A 16,267-nucleotide genomic window follows, 5' to 3' on the forward strand; every position below is an offset into this window, starting at 1 on the left:
TATCCAGAGGCACCTGCTGGGCTCAGTTGGTGGAGTATGCAACTCTTGATCTTGGGGTTGTAAGTTTGAGCCCCACATTGGGAACAGAGAACACTTAAAAAAAAAGTCCAAGTCTTGCTTTATGGATACTATTGCTATGCTTAGCTCTTTAAGTATTTCAATCACACTTATTTTTTAATTTCCTTCTGCACTTTCTTAGGCTTAGATTCTTCCCTTTGTTGCATTTTCTGACTCTCTAATGGTGGTAGATTTTCTTTCATGCCTTTTTTTTTTTTTCCTGTAAGCATGACTTTGGCTTCAAGAGGAGTTTTATTTATTGGTATGTCAGCCCATATTCTAAGAGGTAGAGAGTCTCCAAGTGGTTTTATGGTTGTCTCTGCAGGGGATTTATAGGTTTTATTGGTTTAAGGCTAATTTTATGTTAGTTTTTTGCTTTACATCTGTGCAGAGCATGGATAGTTAGGTCCCACACTCCTTTTCCTTTAAGGTTATTAAAAACCTCAGCCTCTAAGAAACATATCTGGTTTAGAAAGCTCAACAAGTTTTCCCAATTGTGTCAACTTCTTCTCATTCCTGTGATTTAGAGTGTCTTCTTTATTCTGGCACTTGGGATTTCTTTTTACTGCCTTTTTTGTAGTATATTTTCTCTGCTATCTCCATATGTTTGGGATGGAAAGAAGTGGTGGTTTGTGTCAGCTTAATCTTCCATCTAGGGCATAATATATTTGAGGAAAAGGGTTGTTCAGATTCACAGGCCTGGAAAAAAGAATCTCAAATAGCCTTTAAAATCAAAGTTTGTTTGTTTTTGGTTTATACCAACTCCACAGAGCTACTTTGTCAGGATGTGCTAAAATTCCCCCAGGTGTCCATTTCCTTATTTAACAAGGTTCACAGTAAGTCAATTTGAGACCTAATGTAACCCCCTGCAGGGGCTGGATGTTCACATAGTGGTAGGTAGGAAGGCAACACCTCATTAAATGCCTTTGCACCCTCTTTGTCACAGTAAAGGAAAGAAAAAAAATTAAGGGCAAAAACTCTCCCCCCCTCCACCCATGCCCCCCAAACAAAAGCAAAGATTAAAGGCAGAGAACTAATCCTACCAACTAAACACCTGTATTTGGAGCCAGTTTTTAGAACATATTAAAGAGAGCATCAGTAAACTAATCAGAGGGGTGGCACCCTACAGCCCAACGGACGCCTTCTCGAGCTCTCCTCCCACCACCTCACCTTTTCCTGCAGGTGCAAGTTGTTCCGCAGATGTTCCTTTACCTCTTCATCTGTGTCCCTCTATGGAAAGAGATGCTAAATATTATTCCTAGAGATCCCTGGGGGAAATGTACTGCAGGGCCGGGGGAAGGGTGGACAGTGCTTGGCAGTTTCTCTGGGATCTTCATTATAAGAACAAAAGAAAAATTACACACATGTACAAGGGGTACATGCTCTCCAGGCAGCTCTAGAGACGAGGAGAGGAGGCTGTGTTTCCCCCAGTTGACCCTGCGGCTGGAGCACCCCACCACTGCCATAGGACCCGGGACTCACAGCGCCGTAGCGGGCCTTGGCAAGGGAGATCAGCTCCTGATCGCCCGGCGTGCACATATTCAAACCAATGGGCAGCATCTTCTTGAGCGCGGCCACGATGAGAGAGGTCTGGATGGAATACAAGTCTCCCCTCCGCTTGGTCTTCCTCCGTTCCTGGTCCTGGCCTCCAGACTGGGGGAGCAGGCAGGGGCAAACAGAGGGGCTCAGGGATTCCGACGGGACCAGTGTCCCCTTGCAGGCGGCCTGCCTCCCAGGCCCTCAGGGCCAGGCCTGCCACATCTGCCAGCACAGTGCACCCACTGTGTGAGGGACCCCGGGGCCGCCCCACGGACCTGCTGGACCATACCCTGCCCCTGTGCGCACACCCGCAGGACCGTGCCAGCGCCCACCGTACCAACACCTACAGTCTTGGCTGCCTTGTTGTGGGCCGAATGAACAGATAAACTGGTGGTGCTGTTGTTTTACAAAAAGAATGATGTGATAACTGGTAAAAGGGCCCCAGGAAAGACTGGGGAATCCTGATGCCGAGGTGTCAGCGAACAGGTGCAGGAGCATGTAGGGCAGGACCGCGGCTCTGGGGTCAGGGCGGAAGCCGGGGTTTTGGAGCACCGCAGCCCCCCAACCTCCACCTCCAGGCAGCGAACACCCTATAGGGAAAGGGAAGACCCAGAAGGGGTCCACTTTGGTACCTGGTTGGAAAAAGTGGTGGGAACGCTGCGGAAAGCAGAACTCTCCAAGTCTGTGAGGGCATGCCTGCCCTCCGCGGAGCCCCCCCCCAGGGACCTCCACCCAGTGAGGCCCCCCGGTGGAGCAGCAGGCTTCTGAGGGGCTTCGAGGCACTGGACTGAGCCACCCACCCGAGAACTCTCAGGGTCCCGGCCACAGCCCCGAGGGTGGGCCCTCAGGGACAGGCCCTGGGTTGGCCGGGTTGGTGTGGAGTCAGCTCTGAGGAGCACGCTGCCCTCCGGGGCCCCAGCTAGATGTCAGGAGCATGGAACCAAGGTGGGGACTATGAGGGAGAGAAATGGGGCTCCGCGGAGCTCTGCTTTGTGAGGTGCTTGCGGAGTGTTTGCAGGAACAAGGGGGTGGTGCTGTGGTTGGTTTATGGGGACGAGGACACTGGGCCCTGGGAGTGAAGGAGGCCAGATGCCACTCCTGGAGTGGTCGTGTAAGACCAGGGACAGAACCCCTCTTCTGAGGCCCTGGTTTTCTGGGAGGAGAGGAGGGCGGGGATTAACACCGCCTTGGACCTATCTCTTTAAATGACTTGACTTCTAAAGTGTGAAAGAGGTTCGGAATCATTAATGGACACTCTTAAAATGGATGTGATTTCTTTTATCCAGCTTGTGGCAACTGTGCCTTCAGGGGGTGACATCACAGCCACCACAGTGGAGCTCCAGGCTGGTAAACCCCAGGCTGGTTGTGGGGAACCTTGTGCCCAGTGCTCCAAAATAGCAGGCCAGGCCAGTCCAGCAGTGGGAGGGGCTGTGAGGAACACGTGCAGGGGTTAGGAAATGAGGCTTACAGAAGGCAGCTTCCTGTGTCCTAGAACACAGTGGAAAGTGGAAGCTGCTTCCCTTGGACACCCTGGAGAGTTCTCTCATTTACTGAGTTGCTTGCGACGTTCCTTACGTATTCCACCATCAGGCATAAAATTAAAAAGGTTGTGCCTAAAGTAAAACTCCTTTTTGGTCCACATTACCCTTGAGAATCATCCATAAAGGCTAGAACCCCATTTTGTGTACATAAACTCTGACGTGCCCTGTACATAAAAATGTAAAAGGTGAATGGTATCAAGTAAATAGTAAAATGTAACTCTGTAGATCTGATACAGAATTCAAATAATTTCTTGCTCATTCTATTTTATTTGGCCAATCTCATGTTCTTATTATAAATGCTGCCTATGTAATGTGACTCTGATGTACCTACCACTTAAATAAAGCACTTCTAATCCTCCCAGTTAACTCTTGATACAAAACTAAGGCTGTTATATAAGTGAGAACATGATGCCCAGGGAAGATAGGTGGTTTTCCCAAGGTCACACAGCAGGTAAGCATCTGGGTCAGTCAACATCCAGAACCAAGCTGACATGGCCATGGCTTCATTTCCCTCTTCTAACTGAGAGCTGTATGTGATCTGGTTCCTGCACATCTCCCTTTCTCTGCCACATAACTTAGGGTAGCACACCACATTAATGAATTCAGAGAAATACTTCCAACTTATAGTCTGTATGGGTCACTGGAAAGCTGTCCTAGGGTTTATTCCACCATATGCATGGTTTTTATTTTTTTGCAAAAACACATGGTCACCTGATTTCAAATTCTGAAGGTTAATCCTTGGAAAACTCTTTGAATCATGGGAATCTTGCACAAGAGGCAGAGATACACAGTGTAAAAGGACTGGGACCATGGACCCACATAGGATCCTGACCCTACGTGGTACAGCAGAGGAAGAAGTGAGCCTCCTGGGCTCTCAGGCCCTGTCGGCATCCCTATCTCTGTCAGTGTGCTGGCTGCAGAGTGGGCAGCTGGGGAAGGGAGCAGAGATAGCAAGGAGACCTCGGTTAGGGTGAGGCTTGGCTGGCTTCCCCGGCTTCCCCATTCCAAGGGTGGGTAGGCCTACATTCACTCTTTGACGGGCAGGTGTCTTCCCTGGAGCAGGCCTGAGGGGGAACTCCAGGTGGGAAGATCCGTTCTGTACCACCCCCATGGTGAGCACAGTGCAGAGGGTGGCCAGAGCCTGGCACCTCTAATACTAGGACAGAAAAGACACGTCATGCATTTGACCTGTACCTTTACTTGCATGGCCTGTGTGGGAAGACAAAAGAAAAGAAACAAGAAGAGTGAGTAAAAGCAGAGGTCCAAGGCACAAGGTAGCACATGTTAGTCATAGCTTCTTAGATCCCATTTCTCAGCCACCACAACAGAAATTCAACAGTTCTGGAAGCCAGTTGAGCATGGCATGAAGAGTGAGTGAGAGGTTAGGATGGAAGTTAATTTGGCCAAAAGGACTTACGCCCAAACCATACACCTCCGCCCCCAAGGCAAGACTGGCCTCCCTGAGAATGCGCTGCTCAGACCCAGGTGGGCTTCAGGTTTGGCTGCACACACCAACCCTTTACATCTAGAGCCTTTCCCCTCCCACCTCCCTCTTTTCACCTGGGTGGGCTGTAGACAATCTGTCATGTAACCAAAGACCCCAACTTTCTTTCCTCCTTCCACCCACCACATTATCACCTCCAGCAGATCTGTGGTTGTGAAAAGAGAAGGAAGAACGGAGCTAAGGGGCAATGTGCGCTTCCACTAAAAAGAGGTTTGCTAAAAAGAAGTACCCTAGGAATATCCAGGGTAATTCAGGATTGGCCCACTGCCCAAAGCATGGAGCATCTTTCCCTCTGGTGCTGTGATCTTTAAATAAATCTTAGGTCACAGCCTCTTTCATGCTAGAGGTTCCATTCTTTTCTTTTCTTCACGTATTGCTAAGATGGGTTAACTCCTTGGATTTCTCTAATACTCACAATGCTGGAAGTATTTTCTTTTTACTTTTAAATTTTATACTTTCCAAAGAGAAGTTTATTAATTCCTAGACCATCAAAATCTTTCCATTTCCCTACACATTATCAACAGTAGTTTATGATCAAACAGATGATTTTATGTGTGAATGTAAGGACAAAGCATAGACTCTTGTGGGAAAGGAAATTTAAGGACACATGGTGGATGGTGTGTTGCATTGAGACAGCACAGGGAGAGGCTTCTAAAAGCAGACAAGCCTGCACCACTGAAGTTCTTATCCCCACTAAAAGGGTAAGTGAGGTGAAGACAAGTAAACCCAACATTAGATTAGGGAGAAAGGTGAATTTCCAGAAGCCAGTCTGAGAATGAGAAAGCAACAGAAAGAAAGCAAAGGAGGGAAGGGTGCAGGAGGGAAGGATAGAGAAGGGAAGAGTGGGAGGGGAAGGGGGAGAGAGGGAGATAGAGACATGAAGAGAGATGGAGAAGGGGAAAGGTAGGGAGGAGGGGACAGTATGGGAACTGCACAAGTGCCAGAGCAAGAGGAATATAAACAGAGTGACAAAGATGGGTGGTAGAGGGGATGAGAGAGGAGAGTGAGCAACAGGGGAGATGGGTGTAAGAAGCGAACTCCCACATGTAGGTCTGAGTACCCTTGAAAATCTCAGCCTCGAAAATCTTCCTTCTCCTTTTCCAATACACTGAAATCACACTCACAGGGTGGAGAGGCTTTCAACAACAAGGAGCTCTGATACCTCCTGCCTTACAACTCTATTTTTACTCATAATCTTGGTTAAGAGACTGGCATTTCTTGGGCTAAACACGTTCTAACTTACCATTCCCTTCTGAGGAAGCTGCTGACATTTTTTCCAGAAAACAAAACAAGTTTAAAAACAAAAGAAAACAAAAAAACACTTGCTCAGCTTAGTTACATTTAGCTTGACATATATTTGCAAACTGGTGTTATATAAAGAAAATATACAATGAACTCTCCAAAAATACCTGCTTTCATTGCCAGAAAAATAACGCATCTGTGATCTGGTCTTCAGTTCATCAAGTATAAATAGCGTGGCCCACTGTATTATTTTGTTTCTGCCTCCCTCTCCATCTGCAATGGCGTGTGCAGTGTGTATAGGCATGCAGCATTCCAGTACACAGGTCTCTGCAGCTACTGCCATATGCACTGAGGCCAACTTCATTTATACAACAACAGAGTCCAGGTAAGAGTGGAGATAAAAGCAAGCACAAGTGACCATCCTGATTAGGCAGTAGAGAGAGCATCTAATTTTAGGGAGGAAAAGGTGATGAGGACTCAACTGAGGGTAAGGATACCTCCTCTCCATTGTCTCATATGTAGCTCTACCTCTATAACATACCAGAGAGAGCTATGAGTTGCTACGTACTGGAGGCAAGGTAAAGGGGCCTCCATCTGAAAGAATGTGCTGCATTTATCTCTATCCTAGAGATGTAGTTCGAAACTGACTTATTTATTTATTTATTTAATTTATTCATTTATTTATTATTATTTTGAAAAATATTTTATTTATTTATTCATGAGAGACAGAGAGAGAAAGAGAGGCAGTGACACAGGCTGAGGAAGAAGCAGACTCCCTGCAAGGAGCCTGATGTGGGACTTGATCCCGGATCCCAAGGATCACGCCCTGGGCCAAAGGCAGATGCTCAACTGCTGAGCTGCCCAGGTGTCCCTCAAAACTGACTTTTAAACATAGCATCCGAGTAGAGCTGGGAGGAGTCAGGTAGTAAGCTCAAGCCCATTGTACAGATTGGTAAATTGGGGCTCGGAGGAGTTTAATGAATGGTGGATGGCTATATCTTCACTCAATGGCTGGGGCAAGGGTAGGATATAGCTTCCTTTCAGTCTCTAGTCCTACTTACTACTATACTTTGTATCTCAACTGAGGCCACAGGATCAATGGGAATGAATACCTGTTACTCTGAGGAGCAAGGCAAATATCATTTAACATCTGGGGCCCGTCCTCACATTCTCAAGACTGTAGGATTGACCCTTTTCCATGTAACTTAGGAAAAACTAGGACACAAGATCACTGGGAATGAAACAAAAGTGTTTTCTCCTGCAGACAAACCTTACCAACAGGGAAGATGCATAGATTCTGAATATGACCATCCTCGGACAAACATACCCTTTTCCTCACTCAGCAATGCGAACGAACAGAATTTCCAGTTAGTTTGTTAGTAGGTTAGTTTTGAAATGTCATCCTCTGTCACCCCATCTCTTTCCAAGTGTAAACCTAAGGACCCTAAGTAGCCACTCATCACCAGGGCACTGAGATGTCTTTGCCATTTCTGCTCACCAGGGATCCAACTCCTTATGTCAGAGTCATTTCCATTGCTTTGCTGTCATCCGCTGACAGTAACAATGAATGCTAGCTGGTTCAGCCCAGAGCCAGGGGTTCCACCCCAAGGTGAAGGCAGCAGGAAATCTCTCTGGGATTTATTGAATTTCTGTAGGTGGATGGAGCCAAAGAAGAGCCAACAATAGCTGTAAGAAGACCCTTCGGAGGGATACTTAAGATAAATATCCAAGGATCAGGAGTCTGAAAGATCTTGTCTTTGTATATCTCACATGAGCAGCAGATTGTTTGCCAGAAGTTAAATGCAAAATAAATTTTGGAAAATCAAATAAAATTACCTAAAGCACAAAGGGATCCACTTTAAGTTAGGTTCCTCTGCAGCAAAGACTACTCTTGAATACGAATATATACTTCTGATCGCTTTCCTTTGTATGTGCACAATTTTATATGTCAAACTTTATTAAGCAGTGTATATAAGATTCTCAACTAAGAGTCAACTTTTGGATGCTGGAAGAAGGGTTAGTGTGAACATAGCTAAAAGACAGAAGGGGTGGAAAGTTCAGGGTGGTGGCAGCTAACTAGAGCTACGCACATACGCACATGTGGTGAAGTTTTCATTTTTGGTTGTTATACCAGCTCCTTGTCTGCAGTTTCACGTACATAGGTCTTCATCTCAAATGGTTATTTGGAAAGATGCTCTAAAGGTTTTGCTACCAACCATTGACTATCATCTTTCCAGAACTGACTTTCACTCCTGAGGGGTCCCCATGCACACTCCACCTTCATGTTCCTCAAAGGCAGCACTGTGCCAGCAATGAGAGAGACGTACATCTCAGGCATTATATCACTTATACTTGACGACATATGGAGTCAACTCTCACTGAGGCACACTTCTCATGGAAACAGAGTCAAGAGTAAGCCATAACAGCTGGTAATAAAACATCACATTTAAGTCAGTCTTGTATGTATTTATGGGCACCTGCTGAAGTGTATCTGAGAATTCTTTACACTCCAAACAGCAAAGCTGCCCTGTGCAGAGCTGACTCAAGAGGAGCTGGGAGGCCAGGGCCCCCTCCTGTATTCCTGCTACGCCCCTCCCTGTAAGTTACTCTTCTTACAGGGACAGACATAACAGACAGATATCTGTTATGTCCTTATTTATTTATTTATTTAAAAGATGTATTTATTTATTTATCTATTCATGATAGACAGAGAGAGAGAGAGAGAGAGAGAGAGAGAGAGAGAGAGAGAGAGGCAGAGGGAGAAGCAGGCTCCATGCCGGGAGCCCGATGCGGGACTTGATCCCGGGACTCCAGGATCACGCCCTGGGCCAAAGGCAGGCGCTAAACCGCTGAGCCACCCAGGGATCCCCTATGTCCTCTTTTAAACATTTCCTGCGGGAATGACAGACGTTTGGGTTTCTGAATGCAACCCACATGGAAAATAAACAAGGCATTAAGAGGTCAGCACAACTGAAATCAAATAGCTACTGGATGGTCCAGATAGGAGGAAAACAAGCTTACTGTAAGAACATGTGCTAGCGAAGTCTTCAAAGCAAGGTAATTTCCTCATAGCTAATCAAAAGGTGGCTCTAGGTGTGTGTAGTTTTGCAGCTTCACTGTACCAGAAGTAGTTTTATTTTCAAACTAACAGCAGTTTTGGTTTGGGGGACCTCTCGAATGCCTTAGGCAAGTCTTGAAACTTAAACTTTTTGACATACAAACAGCTATTTATTCAGAAAATGTGATGACCATGCTTATTTGAGAGCAGTTTCTTCTGGCTCATTCTCAAAGAAATAATAGTAGAGACTGTTGGTTTTCGTGGTTTGACCTAAATGCAGTATGGAGCTAATCCCTTCATCCATCCAAGATACATAATTTAGGTCTAGATCGAAGAGTCTGTGGAAATGATTTCAATGGACTTACTTTTGACATCTTGCTTTTGCTGTCTCCAGTTAAAAATGCCAAATTATTAATTTCATTCTGAATCACAAAATTTTGCTCTTCCCTCTTGAAGTTCTAAGTGGGGGGATATAAAAAAGCCAACATTACAAGAATGCTTTTGGAGGTCTGTACCTTTCACAGCCATCTCTAAATCCAGGGCCCACATATTCCTTACGTGAGATTTGCACCACAGGATGAAGACCTCAGCTACCATGCGGAAGAGCTGGTCAGAATCAGCATTGGGACTTTTGAGCCAGTTAGATCTAAGGTGAAAAGTAAATGAATATGCATATAAAATTCAGTAATGATTAAAATAGTCACACTAAAAATTAAGCCAACATTGGGTATGCACACTTATCCAGATAAAACTACATTCTCACACGAAGGTAATATTCAGATAGAATACTCCTTATGTGCTTGTAGGTGTGTAATTGTAGATATTTTTGAAGGACCTACAATACTCATTTTCCATTTTACCAGAGGGTTCAAGGATTATCTTCGCAACAGATTTTAGCAAACAACATTTCAAATTTGTCAAAGGTTGTTTCTGTTTTTTTATTTTTTAAACAGATGAGGTGATTGTGGTTATACATTCTGTTTTGGGACAGGCCTTCTCTAAGCCATGAGGTTAGCAAGACTAGAAAAGCCTCTGTTAGTATGACATCTAATCTTGTCACTGACACTTGTCAAGACAGTTGTCATTGTAGCTTCTGAAATATGGAGCACTCTAAAAACAGTTCAGACCTCACATCTTTTCCTCTCAAAGCCAGTTTTATGAATGAAATTTGGAAGACAATACATTTTTCACCATTGTTCTAAGTGTATGGGCAGAGACCAAACATTTCTTATGCCCTCTGAAATGGTTTAGAAATTCCCTATAAATAGCATGACTCACTTTTCTTTCTTTTTTTTAAATTAAAAACTAGACCAGGTTAAGAACTTCACAGTGGCAGCAAGGAGGCTAAATTGCAGTAGAATTCAGTCATTTCCTAAAAGTAGTCTTGCCTCTAAGTATCTTACATATTGGATCAAACTATATTTTGAAAGGGCTAGGCGAGGTGCCATTTTCAAATATCTGTGTAAAGTAACACAGTAGAAGTTAAATCATCTTTCATTCTTAGGTAAAAGAAAACTTTAGTTCTCATGAATGGTCTGAAAAATCCATCGTCCCTTGGTGCATGCAGGGTAACAGCTATCAAAAGCCAGTTCCATAAGCTTTGGGACACCACACTGAATTGTCCTGGGCAACCTGCACCTTCTGCTCATTCGTGGAGAGCACCAGGCTAAGGAGGAAAGGGGAAGACTCATAAGGCCAAGGCCACCTTTGGACCCCTCTCTTGTCTCCTCCATTCCTTATGCCTTGAGTTCTAGCCTCACAGACATGCTTATCTTTCTTGTGTTCTACCTCAACTAGCCTCTCCTTTACACGGCAGATGCTGCAGGTTGTCTACCCCATACTCATCCTCCTCTTCTTCCTTAGGAACAAAAGTCCATTTTATCCAGGGTGCATTATGTCTGCTGCAGACCACATGACCCAGCCTCCCTTGAGGGATAACCATGTAACTAAGTTCTGATCAATGAGATGGAAGTGAAGTTGTTGGATGGACCCTCTGGAAAGGCTCTCTAAAAGGGGATCAGATAGCAGAAGATGCCCTTTGCCTTCCCCCTGTTGCTTTCATACCTCCTGCCCAGAATTAAAATATGATGGCTCAGACTATAATTGGCACACGGTACCATTAGGTAACTTCAAGGACAGAAGCCAGTGTTTAGAAGGGAAAGACAGAGGAATGAGGCTCTTTAATGAGGAGCAATCGCACTGGCTCTGGATTGGGTATCTTTGGACTTTGTGAGATTTATCTTCTAGTTTCTTTAAGCCACTATGATCAGGTATCCATTATTAGCAGCCAAATGCAATCCAAACTTGAGGCTTGAGATTGGCAATGCTTTCTTATTCCATTCATGTTGATTTTTCAGGATCAAGTATCAAGTTTTGTCAGAACTACCAGCTATTCATTCCTCAGTATTTTGGTTTAAGTGAGCTTTGTAAGTTTGCACTGTGCCCTGAGTGGGAAGAGGTGAGGGGTCACCTCTCCAGCCAAGGAAAAGTACAGTCACAGGGTGTGTGAGCAGCAGGAGCTCTGAAAACAACAAGCGAGGTGAACATTTCCTCACAGAAGATGGAAGGAGATTCTGATCCCTTTGCCTTCCACAGGAACGCAGAGTTCAGTGAATGAATTTTGTTTTCAATACCCTTTTTCTTCTAGGAGGCATATTTTCGCCTCTTATTTCTAGTGAGGTTCTTTCTTCAGGTTCAGAGTGGTAGGTATGGATGAAGGATACCTCATCCCATATTTCCCCAGGCACACAAACTCGCACCTCTCTGATATTTGCAGGTGAACAGAAGATCCTGACCTCACCTCTCCTATTTGCCCATATCTTTTCTGCCCCCACGATGCAGCTGGGATCATCTCCTGCCTGCTCTCCGACTCCCAGAACCCAGATCTCTCTCAGTATCCAGCCACTTGATCCTTTGGGAGGATATTTGGGTCTCTTTTATCACCAAGACTGTATGATGCCAAAAGGCAGTCGGAAAAGGCAAGGCTTTGGTAGAACACAAGGTGGGCAAGAAGATTGGGTGTAGAGATAATGATCTGCAGGGAGGTGGATGGCTGAAGCAACGCTAGTGGATGAAATCACTGAGCATATTAGCAGAAAACAAGAAATGCACAAACAAAATCCTGGATGACTGCAAGAGTAGAGAGTTAGCTTTCATTTTTGAAATGACAAGTTATCAGGTTTTCAAAGAAAGGAAAGCCAGTTATCAGGCTTTGAAAGAAAGGAAAGCCAGATTCCTACCTTAATGGTCAGGTTGTCTGAGTTAGAGTTAAGAGCTTATCTCAACCTGTTCCAAGCTTCTCGCAGAGGACACAGCCCGCGGCAGTCACTGCAGAGCATGTGCTCCGATTCCCTTAGGCAGCCCGAGAGATGGGTTTGCACCCCAGATCATACCATTTAAAGCTGTTCATTTCTGTGACCTGAGTGTTCCTGGCTGTCAGGAAGGAGGCTGAAAAGCTGTTGTCTCATGCGGAGAGATCCATTTAACCTGTGCTGACCTACCTCCTGCATGAGAAGATGGACAGCTGACCTGCCCAGCTCTGACCACACTATCCCTGGATTTCTTGCTCATTCTGGGTCAATGCTGGGCTGAAAATGGACCAATTGAAGCTTCTGTTCAGAACAGTGTTCCAGAGGGCAAAGGAACCTGAAACAGTGCCATGACTGGGCTGAAGGGGGTACAAAGGGTTAACAGGACGCGGAAGAACAGGGAGGAGGACAGGACAAGATGACTCTCTTCAATAATTAAAGAGCTGCCAAGGAGAGATTGGGATAGTTTTGTGAGGATCTAAAAGCAAAGTCAGAGCTGATGGACAGAAGCCACCCATCCGAGCTCAGGACTGTTAGGACTGTCTGAGGCTAGAATGGGAGGTGCTCATGGCGAGTCTGCAGCTGCTGTTGGCAAGCGTGGTGGGTAACAAGAGGCAGAAATGCACTGCCAGGAGCAAGGAAGCGGTGTTTACTCACCCAGTTTCAGGTAAGTAAAGTGACCACTATTTTTCTTGCCAACTTTACAGTCCCATAGTTCCAAGCCAGCAATTCTTTTGGTGAAGAAAGTACCCAAAGAAGGTAAAGGCATACACATAAGATGGAAGTATTACTAGGTTGGGCTTGGGTGGCCATGACATTCTCTGGTGTTCAAGGAAGAGCAGGTTGAAAAGGGGATGAATGAATTAATGATGATCTCAAAGACTCTCCGACATTGCCATTTTTAGCAATTGTCAAGCACTGTATAAGTAGAACACATTCTATCTTGAGTCTTGACCGTCAATAGTGACAAATGCAATTAAAGAGCTATTCTAGGAGCAACCTTACTCTGCTTTCATTTTTGTTTTCACCTCAAACCCTGACAAATCCCCTCTCTAACTGCTAATATAATTACGTTATTGGAAATGACGCAAACAATGATCCTTAAAGCAGGGTTTCTTTTGAGAGGGTAAAGTCTCCTAGACAGGAAAGAGATATTACCTACTATAAGGTATTTATTTTCAAATACTAAATAATGAAAGTAGTTGATTATTTTAAATAGTAAGCACAATTTGCCTTACAAAATAAACGCAAAAATGGGAGTATCCAGACCTATTTCCTGTCCATGACAGAATGGCCTACTACTCAAAAGTTAGCAATACTGCCCCAAATATTCCTGGATCCTTAGGTCTACTATTTTAAACTTTTTCCACTTTATACATTAGGCCTTTAAAGTTGAAGAGGGTATGGTATAATAAAAATACCTATTTGGTCCTTGCTCCCCACTAGGACCAACAATCCTCTTCCCCTGCCTATTCATAGATGTTAGCCCCCCATGTCCTCACCTTCCTCAACAACCAGCTTAAATTCTGTGGTCAGTCTTTATAATTATCCTCTTACACATGCCCTCAACTTCCTCACCTATTTTTCTTTGTCATACTCACTTTACAAAACCCCAACTTTGGTATAATCCAACTCTTTCTCTACTTTGAGCATGGACCTGGGGGTGAACTGGCTAGAGAAGAAGACAACTTGGTGATGAGTTTCACTTTGGATCCATGACCATGGATCTCAAGGGCAGCCCCTAATGCTGCCCGGTCACCACTCAGCCCACCTCCTTTCCCCCTCCCCCTGGCTACTGCCCCATAGCTTCTCTTTACTCCTCAAACCTCCAAGCACCTTCTCCCCATCCTCTTTCTCAGCTGATTATCTTGCTTCCTACATCAGTGAGAAAATGGAAGCAACCAGAAAAGGACTCCCCCAGATCCCTAGACATTGTGTGTGTGTGTGTGTGTGTGTGTGTGTGTGTGTGTGTGTGTATGTGAGTGTCTACCAGCTTCAGGACCCAGACTCCCTTCCCTCCTCCTTGTTGTTGATAAACTATCTAGTGCTGACCCTTTGCCTGCTTGGAGAACATTGCTTTAGAAATTATCTCCCTCACTCTTATATGGTAAATCTCCCCTTCTCTAACTAGGTCATTCCCATTAACAAAGAAACAAGCCGACATGTCTCCCATCCTAAAGACTCTTCTCTTGACCCTACTTCTGCCTCTGGTTAGCATCCTATTTCTCTGTTCCCCTTTGTGGTAAAACTCCTTGAACATGTGGTCTGCATGCTGTATCCAGGCCTTTTTCTCCCTTTCTCTTCCAACTCATTGCAAAGAGGCTGCCTTTTCTCATTGTTCCATTGAAACTTTTCTCCTCGAGATCACTGATAACCTTTTCATCATTCTTTCTTCCTGGCTATGCCTTGTGAAGTGGGCACCCAGGACACAACATTCTGTCACTTTCCCTCCTGTCTCACTGCTCGCTCCCTCTCAGCCTCATCCCCTGGTTCCTCGTCTTCTGTCTGACCTCTTGATGCTGGTGAGCACAAGGGCTTGGTGTTTTGTTCTTGGACTCCTCTCTCTTCTCAATCCTTTCTCTCATCCAGTCTCATGGTTCTCCAGCATGCTACTGACTCCAAACTCCTTCTCCCGAACTCTGGACTCACATATTCCAACTACCCACTCAACATTCTCATTTTTATATTGAATAGGCAACCCAAGCTTAACATGTCCAAAAGAGATTTCCAGATCTTCCCCTAAAAAACGTGTGCACCCACAATCTTCCCCCAACTCAGTTGCTGGAGACTTCATCCTTCCATTTACTCAGAATCACCCTGGACCCTTTTCTCTTCTCTCATTCCCAATCAGGAAGTCCTAAAGGCTCTACCTTAAAAACAGACCCAGCACCTGGCATCTTCTCTTCTTTGCTACTACCCTGGCCTCAGCCATCCAACTCTTTTTCTTTTTTATTGTGATAAAACACATATAAAATTTGCTGTTAGTGACACTTAGTCCATTCACCAGGCCAGGCAGTCGCTATCGCTGTCTAGTTTCCAAATATGTTCATGACTCCAAATGGAAACCCCAGGCCCATTTAGCAGGTGCTTCCTCATCCTTCCTCCCCCGAGACCCTGGAAATCTCCCGTTGGCTCTGTCTCTAGGGATCCCCATCAGCTCTTGATGGGATCATTGTGAACCCTCCAGCTGGTCTCCTCACCCCTTATTTGCCTCCATGCCTCACCACAGCATTCAAAAAGCAACTTGGATCACATCACAGAGTAGCTCAAAGCCTCCACTAACTTCTCATCTCACTCAGAATAAAAGCCAGAGTCTTCACATGGCTCACTCGGCCCCATGTTGCTTTCTTGACATCTCCCACCATTCTGCTGCCTCCCCATTCTCCTCTAGCCACACCGGCCTTCTTATAATCCCCTGAGCACCCCAACCCACTCCTTCCTCAGGGCTGACTCCACACGGTCCTTCTTCCTGGGAATAAACCTCTTCCCAGACCTGCATGATTCCTCACTTCACCTCTTCCAGGTCTCTGCTCAACTACTGCCTTCTTAGCTAACATTCTGTTTAAAGCTGCGACCCCACCCCACCCTGGCATTCCTCATTCTCTTCACCCTGCTTTGCATAATTGACTTACATCAATTATGCAAAAAGCATAATTGAAAGTAGAGCAGTAGGTATTTAAGTTCTTATTTGGTTTACTGTCCGTGTGCCCCACTTCCCTGCCACAACAAGATTTTTAGACCAGACATCTTTGTTTTTTCATGCCTCCCTCCCTCCCTCCCCGCCAATGCCTGGAACAGTGCCTGACACACAGTAATAGCTGCTGAATGAATACGTGACAGAACATTGTGGAGAGGGGAAGAAGTAGGTCACTGCTGCCCCTGCCTGACCCACTCCCTCTGACCTCCGGTAGCATGTGTTGATGGATGGAGCCGCCACGTCATGGGCCAAACAGAATCACTGTCCAAGGAAAGCACTTTCCGGAGGTGCTACGTGGGGGATTCTTTTTTGGACGGGCAG

The 16,267-nt window shown here is 45.4% G+C and overlaps 1 protein-coding gene across 1 annotated transcript in view; it reads right to left on the minus strand.

Annotated features, from left to right (window-relative positions):
* The window catches only part of RYR3 (ryanodine receptor 3), a 511,176-nt gene that overhangs the window by 48,024 nt on the left and 446,885 nt on the right, over positions 1-16,267 (minus strand). Inside the window, exons 68-72 of the mRNA XM_072738189.1 lie at positions 9,500-9,587; positions 9,307-9,399; positions 4,332-4,346; positions 1,540-1,710; positions 1,228-1,287 (exon numbers count right to left, since the gene is read on the minus strand). Coding sequence (XP_072594290.1) covers positions 1,228-1,287; positions 1,540-1,710; positions 4,332-4,346; positions 9,307-9,399; positions 9,500-9,587 — 427 coding nt within the window. The remainder of the gene's footprint in view (positions 1-1,227; positions 1,288-1,539; positions 1,711-4,331; positions 4,347-9,306; positions 9,400-9,499; positions 9,588-16,267) is intronic.

The sequence above is a fragment of the Vulpes vulpes genome, chromosome 15 (assembly GCF_048418805.1).
Source record: "Vulpes vulpes isolate BD-2025 chromosome 15, VulVul3, whole genome shotgun sequence".
Lineage (NCBI taxonomy): Eukaryota > Metazoa > Chordata > Mammalia > Carnivora > Canidae > Vulpes > Vulpes vulpes.